This window comes from Oryzias latipes, chromosome 2 (genome assembly GCF_053564925.1).
Source record: "Oryzias latipes strain Hd-rR chromosome 2, Olatipes_Hd-rR_3.1".
NCBI classification, from domain to species: Eukaryota; Metazoa; Chordata; class Actinopteri; order Beloniformes; family Adrianichthyidae; genus Oryzias; species Oryzias latipes.
The window spans coordinates 32,310,383-32,324,362 of NC_136238.1; the positions used below are offsets into that span (position 1 = coordinate 32,310,383).

Genomic DNA, 13,980 nt, shown 5'->3' on the forward strand with positions numbered 1-13,980 from the left:
CAGACTATTCTCTCCTTCTCTCCCACCGCGCCCGTCACTAGCCGCGGTTACACGGGCAGAATATCTTGATCGGATCAATGGTCGGGTAAAAATTCACCCGTGCACATGGGCACAGAAACCTTTTTCCGATTAGAACAAACATTCCCATGGCTCAGACTTTCGGTCTGAATGAATAATTTGGGCATGCGCAGTAGTGTAAAATCACCCGGATGAGGAACTAGATCCTGTTGTAAACCAACCGCTGCCACAATCCGTGTGGTCAGTGCTTTTTTGTGGAAGAAACAGAGCTGGAAGAAGGCTTAGGACAGGCTAACACGGGCTAACAACGTTAGCCTTGATGGACACAAAATCCAGTACCGTGCGAGAAACGCAGCAATCTGCATCTTAGGTGCACATAAATGTATGGGTATAATATCAGCCTTTATTTTTGTCGGGACACAACTGGAAAAACAAATCCACGTGATTGTTTGAACAGTTTCTAAGGACTGAGCGACATTTATTTCTGCTCTGAAAAGTTCACACAGACCGCCCCAAATCACTCTGTGAGCTAGCGGCACGAGCTCTGTTCGGACACGGTTCCTCCTGAGTCCTGCAGCCGCTAACCCAGAGCGGCGGGACGGCTCGCATCCTCCCCCCCTCAGACACAAAATTATTAATCCAGCTGCTCTGCTCACATCCGGTGCCAGTGGACCGAGTGAGCGTCGGGGGCCACGAACCGCTCCTTCCCTGCATCTCCCTCGTGAGGGGTGTAAGAAAGGAGAGAGCCAGCGGGGCGAGAGCGGAGCGGCGCTTTTCACGGGGCATCCGCAGAGCAGCTGGTGGTCCCGTATGCGCTCCAAAGCTTTCTCTCAGCGAAACACCATCTATGCATGACATAAACTAGAGCAGTAGTGACACACGATCGGAATGACCGTTTACATGCTCCACGGTCGGATAAATGATCGGTATAACCCACCTATCTCGATCGGAAAGAAATTCTCATCCGAACGAGTCTGACCGAGGCAGAGTATTCCGAATGGCGCGTTTACATGACGCAGTTTCTTTCCGATCAGGCATTCATTCCGATTACTTTTGCCCATGTAAACGCGGCTACTGTCTGTTGTTGGCGCGCGCTCTGTGCTGAACGTGAGATGCGGCTCCCTTTACAGACACACAGGCGCGCGCTTTTAGAAGCACACATCCTCATTCTAAAACCGAAGTTTCCGTCTCGCGAGGAAATACGACAAATTTACTGCGTTCTAATTATTAATTTCCATTGTATTCATTTCCATTATAAGCTGCGTGCGTTCTTAAGTGCACGACACGGCCGCCCGCCGGAGGATTTTGTGTTAGGGGCGGCTTATTACTGTTCTCCTTCACTCTGTAACACCAAACATGAACGCGTGCTGTTAGATTTCCATGAATATCACTACATACTTTGTGCAGTGTAACGTTACGTGTCTGTATAAACAAAGGTGGAGCCTTCTGCCCCGTGTTCTTCATGGGTGTCAGGCTCATAGCTACCGCAAAGGTGACAAAGTGTCTGCAGTTTGTTCATTACTGGGCAATATATAAAATATTATGAGAAGATGTCTGTACCAGAGAGCACAGGTGAAGGCTCACATGCAGCTAGAGAGCGGTCCACTGCAGAGGAATCAACACGCGCATCCTCCTACACACAGCGCTGACCCACACAGTCACAGTCAATCCAAAACACCTATATAGGCTATATAGTTAGTTCATTAGTTAGATAGGTAGTAGTTAGTTGTTACTGTTATTTGTTAATGAAGAAATAACAGTAACAGTAACCTGCCCCCCCTCCCCTCCTGCTGCCCTGTTGCCCTCCTGCTCTGCTGAACTCTGACACACATACGTCACCTACCTCATCAGCACTGACTGCACCTTCCACCAGTCCTCTAGTGCCGTTAAAAAACTAAGTAACTGTACTTCAGTCACTTTATTCTCTAGTCACTTTATTCTCTCCTCATTGTTTTACTTTTATTTTTTTTATACTATTTATATTTAGGCCTCTACTACTATTTATAGTTGTTTATTGTGCAATTTGAAGGTGTCTCCCCGTTTAAACTGAAGATGAAGAGAAAACGCAATTTCAATTTCTATGTATGTGTCAACATTGTAGATCTTGACAAATAAAGTTACTTGACTTGACTTGACTTGACTTGAAATACTACGTTGTATTTATTTCTGATGCGGCCGCCGGGGGATTTTGTTTTTTTTTTCTTTTTTTCTTTCTGACACTATGTGCTGCATAGTGTCAGAAAGCTTGGTCTTGGTCGCAGGTCATGGGTCTTCCAACAGGACAACAATCATAAACACACAGCCAAAAAAAACCAAGAATGGCTAAGAGAAAAGCGTTCAGAGCCCAGATCTAAATCCCCTTGAACATCTGTGGAAGGAGCTGAAACATACCATTTGGAGAAGACACCCGTCAAACCTGAGACAACTAGAGCAGTTTGCTCATGAGGAGTGGGCCAAAATACCTGTGGACAGGTGCAGAAGGCCCATTGACAAATACAGAAACCGTTTCATTGCAGTGATTGCCTCAAAAGGTTGTGCAACAAAATATTAAGTTATGGTCCCATCATTTTTGTCCATTCCTATTTCATTAGTTTTTTTTATATAATTCTGTTAATCAACAACGCAAAAGTAATGGCTGATTTTGAAGATTACATTTTCAATTCATTTTAATTTATTGTTACTTTTGAACGTTTCAAGTCATTTCAGTGAACATCGTGGACTTTCTTTCTGAGGGGTACCAACAATTTTGTCTACCACTGTAACTGCATCAAACATGAAAATGTCAGAGTGGCCACTCGAAAACGTAAAAAAAAAATAAAGGTGCCCTGGAAATAGCCCACCACAAAGCCCCCACAAACCAGCCATAAACCCCCAAACCAACCAGAGAGAGAGAACAATAAAATATCTGTTAGATTGAAAAGACGAGGCCGCGAACAAAGCTGACACATTCACAAGGGATTCTGATGTTAGTTCCCTGAAGGTTAGGGCTGCACTCTCTGGGGAACATAGAGCGGGGTGGCCGTCCACACTCCAGCTGGCACCAAGGGAGGAAGGGTGGAGCAAAACCAGACAGCTGAGCATGCGGTGGAGACGACACGAGGATCGGTGTTTCCGCACCAGCGAATCAAAATGAGAAAATGAGCCAAAGATGCTGCATAAAAAATGACAAGTAAAACGTCCATAGATGAGGAGAGACAGGTGCAACGAAGAAAAAAAAATACAATTTGATTTAATTTGAAATGGTTTATTTCAAGCAATCAAATAGAAATAATACACAAAAGCAATACAATCATCAGTTATACATTCATACAATAACTAATTAAACTTAGGATAATTAGACATAGTAATAAATATTGCTTTAAAGGGAATGGAAGGAAGCGAACTTATATAATCCCACCCCTGTTCTACCGTAACCATTTTTTACATGATTTATCATTATCCGGTTCCTAGCTTTTATCAGACAGGATTAAGCAGGGCTCGACATAGCCATTTGTCCACTGGCCCGGTCCAGCTCTCTCGAGCAGTACGGACACAAGACTTTATTTTACACTTGTCCGCTCGGGCCACTAAAATATCTAACGGATAATATATTTTTCACCTTTTTCAATAAAGTATATTTTGCGAAAATGTGTATCGGGGGTGGTCATTACGTCTATCGCGATCGACCGGTCGATCTTCAAGGACATGAGTGTAGATCGCGGGCCAGAAAAGATAAAAAATAAATAAATAAAAAGTACTTCTTAAAAATCCACCACCCAATCAAAATCCTCACTGAGAAGTACGGGACTTGTTTGACATGTAGGTTGGCCAATCGGACATTCTCTGATACATACGTCACTGCAGACGCGTGTTTAAAAACACTGAGCGCAAACTCTCGGCCCGGCCCGTCAAGTTCCTGGCAGAAGACCACTCCGGACAGAAATGGCTGATATCAAGAAGTCCTACCAATGGCTAGAAAGGGCTGGCCTACAGGACAGCACTGAAGCGCTCATCCTGGCAGCTCAGGAACAAGCCCTGAGCACCAGAGCGATAGAGGCTCAGATCTACCACACCAGACAAGACCCAAGGTGTAGGCTGTGCAAAGAGGCACCTGAAACAATCCAGCACATAACTGCAGGATGTAAGATGCTGGCAGGTAAAGCATACATGGAGCGCCACAATCAAGTGGCTGGAATAATATACAGGAACATGTGTGCAGAATATGGACTGGAAACCCCAAGGTCAAAATGGGAAACACCTCCGAAAGTGGTAGAGAATGAGAGGGCAAAGATCCTGTGGGACTTCCAGATCCAGACTGATAGGATGGTAATGGCGAACCAACCAGGCATTGTAGTGGTGGATAAAGAACAGAGGAAAGCCGTTGTGGTGGATGTGGCAGTGCCAAGCGATGGGAACATCAGGAAGAAGGAACATGAGAAACTGGAGAAATACCAGGGACTCTGAGAAGAACTGGAGAAAGCCTGGAAAGTGAAGGTGACAGTAGTGCCTGTGGTAATTGGGGCACTTGGGGCAGTAACCCCCAAGCTGGAGGAGTGGCTACAGCAGATACCTAGAAAGACATCAGACCTCTCAGTCCAGAAAAGCACAGTGCTAGGAACAGCTAAGATACTGCGCAGGACCCTCAAGCTCCCAGGCCTCTGGTAGAGGACCCGAGCTTGGAGGAGAAACCACCCACGGAGGGTGAGAGGGGCATTTTTTATATTACAGGTAGATCTTCAAGACATTGTCGATTAAAAAGTAGCTCACACGCCAAAAAAGTGTGAGCACCCCTGTACTAAGCTTTAAGCTGAATTTCAAAGAATCAAAGGCAACTCCAAATACCTGAATCTCAGACTCAAATGCAGTATAATGTCAAAGTACTTAATTTTGTTTTTCTTTACAACACTGTAAGCAGTAAGTATTTCTAGTCAAAAGCTATATGATCTCAGTAATTTAATTTTTCAATTATTTAATTTAATTAAGTAACTAAAGTAACTAAAAAGTAAATGTAACTTTGCCACTTTAAACAAGTAACTGCAAATTTGAACATAACAGTAATTAAGGATCTAAAAAGTAAATGTAACTTTGCAACAGTAACATAAAGCAGAACCTCAAGGCAGTCAGAGCAAAAAAGTAAATAAAACTTCTTAACTATTGATTAGGAACAAATGTGAAATAGCATTGATTAGAAGCAGCGTGAAAACTTCTTAACTAGTGTTACCTACTACAGTGCAGTGCTCTCTTAAAAAAAAGGAAACAGACTAGAGCAGATTTAAGTTTGATATGCTCTATTTTCAGTCATTGAAAAGTGGATAAATAAGTGCTAGATGTCACCAGAATGCACCAAATTGCACCATGTTGGAATTTTCCGGGGGGGGCATGCGGGGCTTGCTGCTAGAGCTGTGACGTGTCGGAATTTTTCATAACCGCTGTTATGAACCACCAGGGGGCGCGGTGTTGCGGTTAACCGCAGCCCCCCCCCCCCCCCCCCCCCAAAAAAAAAAAAACACACACACACAAAAAAAAAATCCCCTGGCAGTCGCATCAGAAATAAATATAACGTAGTATTCTTTATTAACAAATAACAGTAACAACTAACTACTACCTATCTAACTAATGAACTAACTGTATAGCCTATATAGGTGTTGTGGATTGACTGTGACTGTCTGGGTCAGCGCTGTGTGTAGGAGGATGCGCGTGTTGATTCCTCTGCAGCGGACCGCGCTGTAGCTGCACGTGAGCCTTCACCTGTGCTCTCTGGTGCAGACATCTTGTCAGAATATTATATATTGCCCAGTAATAAACAGACTGCAGACACTTTGTCACCTTTCCGCTGGCCATGAAGCCTGACACCCATGAAGAACGCGGGGCAAGAGGCCTTTATTCATGGAAATCTAACAGTGCGCGTTCATGTTTGGTGTTACAGAGAGTGAAGGAGAACAGTTATAAGCAGCCCCTAACACAAAATCCTCCGGCGGGCGGCCGTGTCGCGCACTTAAGAACGCACGCAGCTTATCACGGAAATGAATACAATGGAAATTAATAATTACAACGCAGTAAATTTGTCGTATTTTCTCACAAGACGGAAACTTCGGTTTTGGAATGAGGATGTGTGCTTCTGAAAGCGCGCGCCTGTGTGCCTGTAAATGGAGCCGCGTGTCACGTGCAGCGCAGAGCGCATACCGACAACAGAGAGTGACAGGCACGCTGAGAGAGAAAGAGAGATTAGTCTGAAGGAAAGAAGGAAAGTCTGAACACAAGACTAGCAGAAAAAGGAAATTATCAGCAAAGATGAATGTGTTTAATGTGTTTATTATAGTTTCAATCACCCACCATATGCTGAACTTTCAAAAAAAAAAAAAAAAAAAACGAAAGAAAAAAGTGTGGTGATGCGGTCATCACCGCGGTGATAAGGTCATGATGAGGTTATCGTCACAGCCCTCCTTGCTGCGTCCGTCGCTTGGATACCAGTTAAAGTCATTGTTTGATCGCTACATGGAGTGGTGTCAGTGAATATCTCACATACAGTGCATGGAATACACAGAGAATGTTGAGAGATCAGGTTTATTATTTAGAAGAGTTCTGCATGGTAATCATGTTCAGAAAAGAAAACACAGGGAGCCGCATCACCCTCTGCAATCATAAGGGGTAGAGGTGAGTTAAAGCCCCTCCCCCACCTCTACCTGCTTTGCCTCTCTACCTGTTCACGTCCTGCAGCTGAGAGTTGTTTTCCCCCGCGCTCCTTCAGTGTATTCAACACAGAGAGCGCAAAACACGGTCAGCATAGCAGCAGGTTGACACCACAGTCTGATCGCCACCGCAGATTTCAGCAGTTAGACGTGGAAATCCAGAAACCATAAAAAGGATAAAGCGGGTTAAGAAAACGAATGGAAGGCTGGTCGGAAATATTTATACTTTACTCATTTTGTTTTGAAAATTATCTTATTTGTGGCCGGATCTTTCATAGATTAGATAGATATGAGAGAGTGAGAGCGAGTGAGAGAGAGAGTGAGAGAGAGAGAGAGAGAAGAAACAGCAGTTTCAGTACACACGTACACGTACACGTACGCACACAAACCGAGCTAGCACTGGTTTTCAGCACCCTATTATACACCCTCCCGGACAGTATGTTAGTGTAGAACTGCCACTGAGTGACAGACGGGTCACCAAAAAGGAAAGCATGAAGCTCAAAGGGCTTCTCTGTTTCTTCGATGAAAGTAACATACCTATGTGGTGTAGCTGCAGCTGCGGGTTCCAGCTGCTATCCAGCAGTCTGCGCTGACGACAGAGCTCCTCCTCGTTCTGGACGATGGTTCCTTCAGCAGCAGAAAGTTGTTCTCTGACAGAACCTTCCTGAGGTTCTGAAGACATGGTTCCTGCTCCGATCTTCAGCTCCAACTCCCACAAACACCGCCGTCCTCTTCACTGCAGCTCCGATCGATCATCTGCTAGTCTCACAATCACAGCAATCCACGTTGTCTTTCCGTTCAACACTTCTTCACTCATTTACGACACTTTGGAAAATGCTGAGAGTTCCCACACGAACCACGTATCGTCCTTTCTGTCCAAAAACCTCACAAACGTCCCAACAAAACACCACCGTCCTCTCAACACAAGCTAACGCTGCTAGCCTGCTAACAAGCTAACGCTGCTAGCGCCTCGTGCTGTTTACTTCCGGGTCACGTGCAGAAACTGTATTTAAAAAGAAACGTATAAACTGCTTAACTGAACCTCAACATGGTTTAAAAAAACTTCAAATAGTTAGAAAAAAATCAGGAGATAATAAAAAAAGAAAATCAAAATAGAAAAAATGTATCGAGGATACTTTTTGAGAGCTGTTGTGACGTCATCACACTGGGTCGTTCTCAATTCAATGTTCAGATTTGACTGCAAAACGCATCAGGTAATAAATTAACCTTAATCACATTTGTTTATTGTATTCCTGAAGTAGAGTAAATAATAAAGAAATGTCTTCAGTGAACAAAGAAAAATTATTGAAAAAGAAATTTAACAGCAATAAATCTTAAATAACTGTTTTTAAAGAGAATAATTACGAGTATAAATAAACATTAAACTGTAGTCAAAAACAAAGACAAATGATATTTTAGAAATGCTTTCGGTGAAAAAACAACACAGAGGTTTTCTAGATTTCAGTTAAATTCAATTAACACATTTATGAGGTCATTCCTGAAGGAAGCTGATTGCAGCTGTTCTCTCCTGACAGATGGAATGATGGGAAATGAAGTTCATATTGAAGTGTGGTCCAAGCAGAACAGAAAGGTCTCCCCTCAAAGTCAGGACTTGGATCAGCTGCTGTTCTCTGGGAGCGTGCACGTGCTGCTGCATGTGCTTCTGTCATGGCGTTCTGGATGAGCTGCTGAGGTCTGTTTGCATCAAGACTCTCAGCTGCTTTAGTCAAACTGCTGAGCGATGGAACAATGGAGCCGTTTCTGAAGGAAGAGGATCAAACATGATGCTCTGCATCCGTTTGCTTCAGGATGTGGAGGTTTTTCAGAGTCTCCAGACTGTTTGTGAACGGCCAAAGAAAAGCAGCTGATGTGGTTCTGTCTCCTACCAGCAGGGAGCGCTCTCAGTCGGACAGAACAGATCCTCAATGCTGCTCTGAGAAGGACTCTTCTGTTCCAGAAGCAGAGACTGTTCACATCCAGGAGAATCTGGACTCCAATGAATCCCAGAGAATCTCCTCTCTGCTGTTTGGACACTTTGACCAGCAGAGGGCAGCAGAACTTTCAGCAACTCTGGATCTGATCCCACAAAAACAATCCATGGATGATCAGATTTCAGAAGATTTGAAGGATCAAAGACAAAGATGTTCTGAAGAGAAGATGTGAGAAGAAAGTCTAGAATGAATCCACTCTGACTTCTCCTCATGTCTCTGAAGCTTGTGTCTTCATGTCTTCACCTCAGAGTTTCTTCTGGATTCCATGTGGATCAATAATATTGATCATGTTCTGTTGTCATTTTCCATCAGAACTTCAGGCTTTTCTCTGCTGATGATCTCTGAGCTGAACTTCTTGGAGGAATTCCTGAATCTGGGATTGGGAGCAAACAGTCAGAACAAAGGAGGTTTCCATTTCTTCTAAGCTCTGCCAGAAGAAAAGAGCTGAAGCTTGAAGCTGAAGCAGCATTTGCTCAGAGAATCTGTCCTCCAGACCAACAAGTCCCACCACAGCCTTGAAGACGTTTCCAGAAGCAGCAGCAGACTGTGTTCCCATGACGATGCTGAAGTCAGCTGCTGCTCTGCAGGAGAAAGTCTGCAGCTCCTCAGTCAGGAAGCTCTTTCAAGCTCGTGCACATCTGTCAGTGCAGCAGCAGAAAGCCTGTTTCCCTGCAGGAAGTCTGAGACGTTTCAAAGTAAAGGACCGTACACACCGGGACGAATATTCGCCAGCGTTTTTCGCCGCGTTTTTTGTGTTCACACCCAGGGGATTTTCGCTGACGATGAGCAGAGTGAACATGCAATTTCATTCCCTGACATTAGATGGCGCTTAATGTAAATCAGAAATACTCCTGTACACAAGGTGGCGCTGCGCAACTTTACGCTTCTTAAAGTCGCTTTTCACTCAGAAGAAGATAGCAAGTATTTACGCGCTTGTCAGAATCATACAAAGAAAACATGAATATTTCAAGCACCAGTAGCTCCAGCTCCAGTTCCAGCGATGAAGAAATTATTATTCTGTTGAATGCCGAAAGACGCCGGAAAAGACGCCGATTTTGGGTACATCCCATAATTACGAGAAGAGAAGAACATGGGGAGTTTTATCGACTGATACAAGAGCTGAAAATGTATCCTGAGCGTTTTCGGGGATATTTTAGAATGTCCGTCAGTGAGTTCGAAAATTTACTGCAACAACTGGCTCCCTCGCTGACGAAAGAACAGACACACTACCGTAAACCAATCAACCCAGAACAGCGTTTGGCCGTGTGTTTACGGTGAGTTTGTTTACATTGTTATTCACTTCAATGAATGTTGTAAACATATATGTGAAGCGTTGTTAAAAACAAGTATTTGTCTATTTCTAATTCAGTTTTCTAAGCACTGGGGACTCGTACCGCACTATTATGTCCAGCTTTCGACTTGGTGTATCAACTGTGGCTTCGATAGTGAGAGAAACCTGTGATGCATTGTGGCACTGCCTCAGAGATGAACATTTGCCAGTGCCTACTGAAGAGATGTGGAGGAGTACAGCTAGGAGATTCCATGAAAGATGGAATTTCCCTAACTGCTTGGGAGCCATGGATGGGAAACATATTCATCCAGGCCCCTGCAAACTCTGGTTCTCTGTACTTCAATTATAAAGGTACATTCTCCGTTGTCTTGCTGGCCTTAGTTGATGCAGATTACCGCTTCCTGGTAGTTGATGTGGGGAGCTATGGCAGCAACAGTGATGGAGGAATCTTTGCCAATTCTGGACTAGGAAAGGCACTCAGAGAAGGAATTCTGAATGTTCCCCCACCAAGTGAACTTCCAGGTGCTCCTGAGCTCGGAAAAGTTAACCATGTCATTGTGGCAGATGAAGGTTTTCCGCTGAAACCATATCTCCTCCGGCCATACCCTGGACGCCGCCTCCCCACAGACAAAAGAATTTTCAATTATTGTTTGTCTCGGGCACGGCGCATCTCTGAAAATGTATTTGGCATCCTCAGTCAACGCTTCCGGGTTTTCCAAAGAACTTTACAGGTTCAACCAAGTGTTGTTGACAAAGTTGTCAAAGCTGCTTGTGTATTGTGCAATTACTTGCGCCCGAAAGGAGAAGACCAGAATCATGCCACAGAAGATGCCCATGATTGTGAGCAACCACTACAAGGCTTTGAACATTGTAGAGGGCAGCGGGCATCTGTGGAGGCCCAAAATGTCCAAGTACTGTACAAAGAGTACTTCAACTCAAGAAGTTGCTTGGCAGTATGAACATGTGAACCATGCCCTGTGAAAACCGCTAGTGTATGTGTGTATATATACATTTTCTATGAACTTGAATACACTATCAAATCTATTGCATCTGATTCTTCATTAACTAATATGGCAGCACTCACCAAAGCAAATTAATAATTTTTGATATAATGTTCTAGCAAAGTTAAAGCATGTTTTTTTTTTGTAAAATGTAAAGTAATTTGGTCACTTCAACATATACTTATTTACAACTAAATGTAAGGTGCATTTTGAAAGTGTGTATTTTTAATAAACATTTTTACTAGCTTTTTCTTTAAGATGTTCTCATTCCCTGCACAATGCTGTGCCCATAATGGTTGTGTTCCTGTAGATGTTGCCTATAAATGCAGTGACTCCATAATTGGGCACATAGCTATTTCAATAAGAGGTCAAGAATATCTATGTCCAAAGATATGCCAAATCCCAAAATGCTACATTACTTTCAAGTCACTGATGCACAATTTCCTTTGGAAAAATGAAACTTTTTATTTTTAATGAACTACAAATTGCAATAACAATCACAAAAATAAAGTAAACAAAGGAGCCAGAAAACGTTGTGCAAATAAGTCACAATGACTGTAATGCAAGTGAACAATAATGCAAATAAAAATTTATGAAATAGCTATTTTCAAATAAATTTCTGTAATGTAAAAAAAAAAATACAGAATTAAAATGTATAAAGTAAAAATCTATTAAGGTAGCCAAGAAGTAGTAGAGCAGCCATTGTTTGGTGGGGTCTGCGGGGGGAGCTGATGGTAAGACACCGGCGACTGCTGTGAAAAAAAAGCAGAAGAGGCCTGGCCAAACTCAGCATCATGCAACAGCTGATGGATTCTGAGTTTGACTGAAGACTGTACAGCTGGCGACAATCTCCTTAGTGCTGGTATCAAGCCAAGAACAAACAAGTAATTCTCATCATTTTGTTGCTCCCTTCTTTGCTCTCTGTGCTCCTCTTTCTCTCTTCTCCGTTCCTCTTTCTCATTTTCCCTTGCTTCTTTTGATAAAAGGTACCGGACCAACAAGTCTGGTGTCTCTGGCCGTTTTCTTTTGTTTGAAGTAGACCTTGTCACAGTTGGGCTGGAGAAGGTTGATCCTGAAGACGTGCTTGAAGATGCTTCTCTGTCGCTGACATCTTTTTGAACGACCACTTGCTCAACCCCTTCATCCATATTTTCATGAGAAATATCGCTGTGAACAATGTAAAGACAAATTCAGTTTAAATCAGAAACATAACTCACACTGTGGGCCATGCCACACTTCATACCCATTTTGACAAAATAGCTGAATGTTTGAATAATAATTTGTTTAGATTCATACTAATTTAAATGTACCGTATGTCAGGCAGCAAAATTTCAGCAGAGGTTACTTATACACAGAACATAAACTAATATATTGAACTATCACAATGTGATCGCATTGTGAACAGGGGACATCCAATGATATCATGTTAATCAATATTTAAAGTCAATGCATTATAGCAGCGCTCACACAGCTAAGTATTGTAATGTTCTAATGATAATATTACCTTCGAAATTCTGTTGATGTTGCGAGGAACTCCATGACCTTCATGAATTTCCACGGCTTCTTTTGTTTAGCAGCCTGTCCACTTCGGCAATCTTCTTCGTGCTTTTTTCGTGTGTATGTATCTCTGAGGCTTTTCCATTTGTGTTTTACCTCCTCCACTACAGCACACAAACAATGGCGATTGTGAAACGTTTGTAGGAAGGAACGTACATGAAAGACAATTAAATTAAATGAAACTCACCATCAAGGCCCATTTGCTTTGCAATACCACTCCATGACAGTTCTCTTTTATCAAGATCTTTGTAATCGCTGTCGTGTTTGTCATCAAGTTCTTTGTGTTATGACACCAACGAGACCAGCAACTCTACATACATCTTGCCTTGCACTGGCAGTGTAGATGCACTGCCAGTTTAGATACAACTTGGCGTGTATCTTCTTCGCCATTACGTATGTGTGCTCAGCAAGACAGCTTTGTGTTTGAGCGACCCCAAGTTGTGTTTTACTGTAACTTCAGAAGCTCCAGACACGTGTGCAAAAGCACCATTCTCATTGGTCGTATAGTTTTTGACGCGGAGCCTCAAACCAAAAAAACGAACCCGAGGCATTTTTCAAAAAAAGGAGGCTTTTTACGCATGACGTTTTTCGCTTCGGTGTGCACACTCACATTGGTGCCCTTTGTAGTAGGTTTAGGGGATGTCATCTGGACTTGGTTTTAAAGATGACATCCCCTAAACCTACTACAATGGAACCAACCTGATGAATGAGAGTCTTCATAGACATTGGTGCCCTTTGTTTATTCAGGAGGCGCTAAACATCGGCGAATATCGCGCGCGAAATCCTCCCGGTGTGTACGGGCCCTAAAACAGCTTTAACATATTTCATTAGACCCATGTAGTCAGGCGGGATAGTTCTTTTTGAGATTGTTTGTATTTCTTACCAAGATTTGCCTTCTGTGGATTTTTTCTAACATCAGAGTCAAGGCCCGTACACACCGGGAAGAAAATTCGCCAGCCGTTTTTCGCCAGCGTTTTTCGCCACGTTTTTGTGTTCACACCCAGACGATTTTTGCTGACGATGAGCCGAGCGGGCATGCAATTTCATTCCCTGACATTAGATGGCGCTTAATGTAAAACAGAAATACTCCTGTACACAAGGTGGCGCTGCGCAACTTTACGCTTCTTAAAGTCGCTTTTCCCTAAGAAGAAGAGAGCAAGTATTTACGCGCTTGTCAGAATCAAACAAAGAAAACATGAATATTTCAAGCACCAGTAGCTCCAACTGGTGCTTGGTTCGGGGATATTTTAGAATGTCCGTCATTATTTCTTCGCGGCAGTGTAGACGCTAATTGGCGTCTATCTTCTTCGCTGGTATGTGTGCTCAGAAAGACAGTTTGATGTTTGAGCGCGCCCAAGTTGTGTTTTACTGTAACTTCAGAAGCTCCAGACACGTGTGCAAAATTGGTATTCTCTCTGGTATTCTCATTGGTCGTATAGTTTTTGACGCGGCGG

At 43.2% G+C, this 13,980-nt stretch overlaps 1 protein-coding gene and 1 long non-coding RNA gene across 5 annotated transcripts in view; one reads left to right on the forward strand and one right to left on the reverse strand.

The window, feature by feature from the left end:
• The window catches only part of LOC101164420 (uncharacterized), a 736,165-nt gene that overhangs the window by 432,503 nt on the left and 289,682 nt on the right, over nucleotides 1-13,980 (reverse strand). For 2 of the 4 annotated variants that reach the window (XM_078935494.1, XM_078935497.1), the window contains exons 3-4: nucleotides 12,474-12,630; nucleotides 11,410-12,136 (exon numbers count right to left, since the gene is read on the reverse strand). In XM_078935494.1, the coding sequence (XP_078791620.1) occupies nucleotides 11,641-12,136; nucleotides 12,474-12,630 (653 nt within the window). In that variant the 3' untranslated portion in view covers nucleotides 11,410-11,640. Of the gene's footprint in view, nucleotides 1-7,223; nucleotides 12,137-12,473; nucleotides 12,631-13,980 lie in introns of those variants that run through there. The other 2 variants (XM_078935475.1, XM_078935471.1) reach the window with 2 other exon arrangements.
• LOC144988601 (uncharacterized) overlaps nucleotides 7,742-13,980 on the forward strand; it is a 59,875-nt gene continuing 53,636 nt past the window's right edge. Inside the window, exon 1 of the long non-coding RNA XR_013652527.1 lies at nucleotides 7,742-7,872. This is a non-coding gene — a long non-coding RNA (uncharacterized LOC144988601). The remainder of the gene's footprint in view (nucleotides 7,873-13,980) is intronic.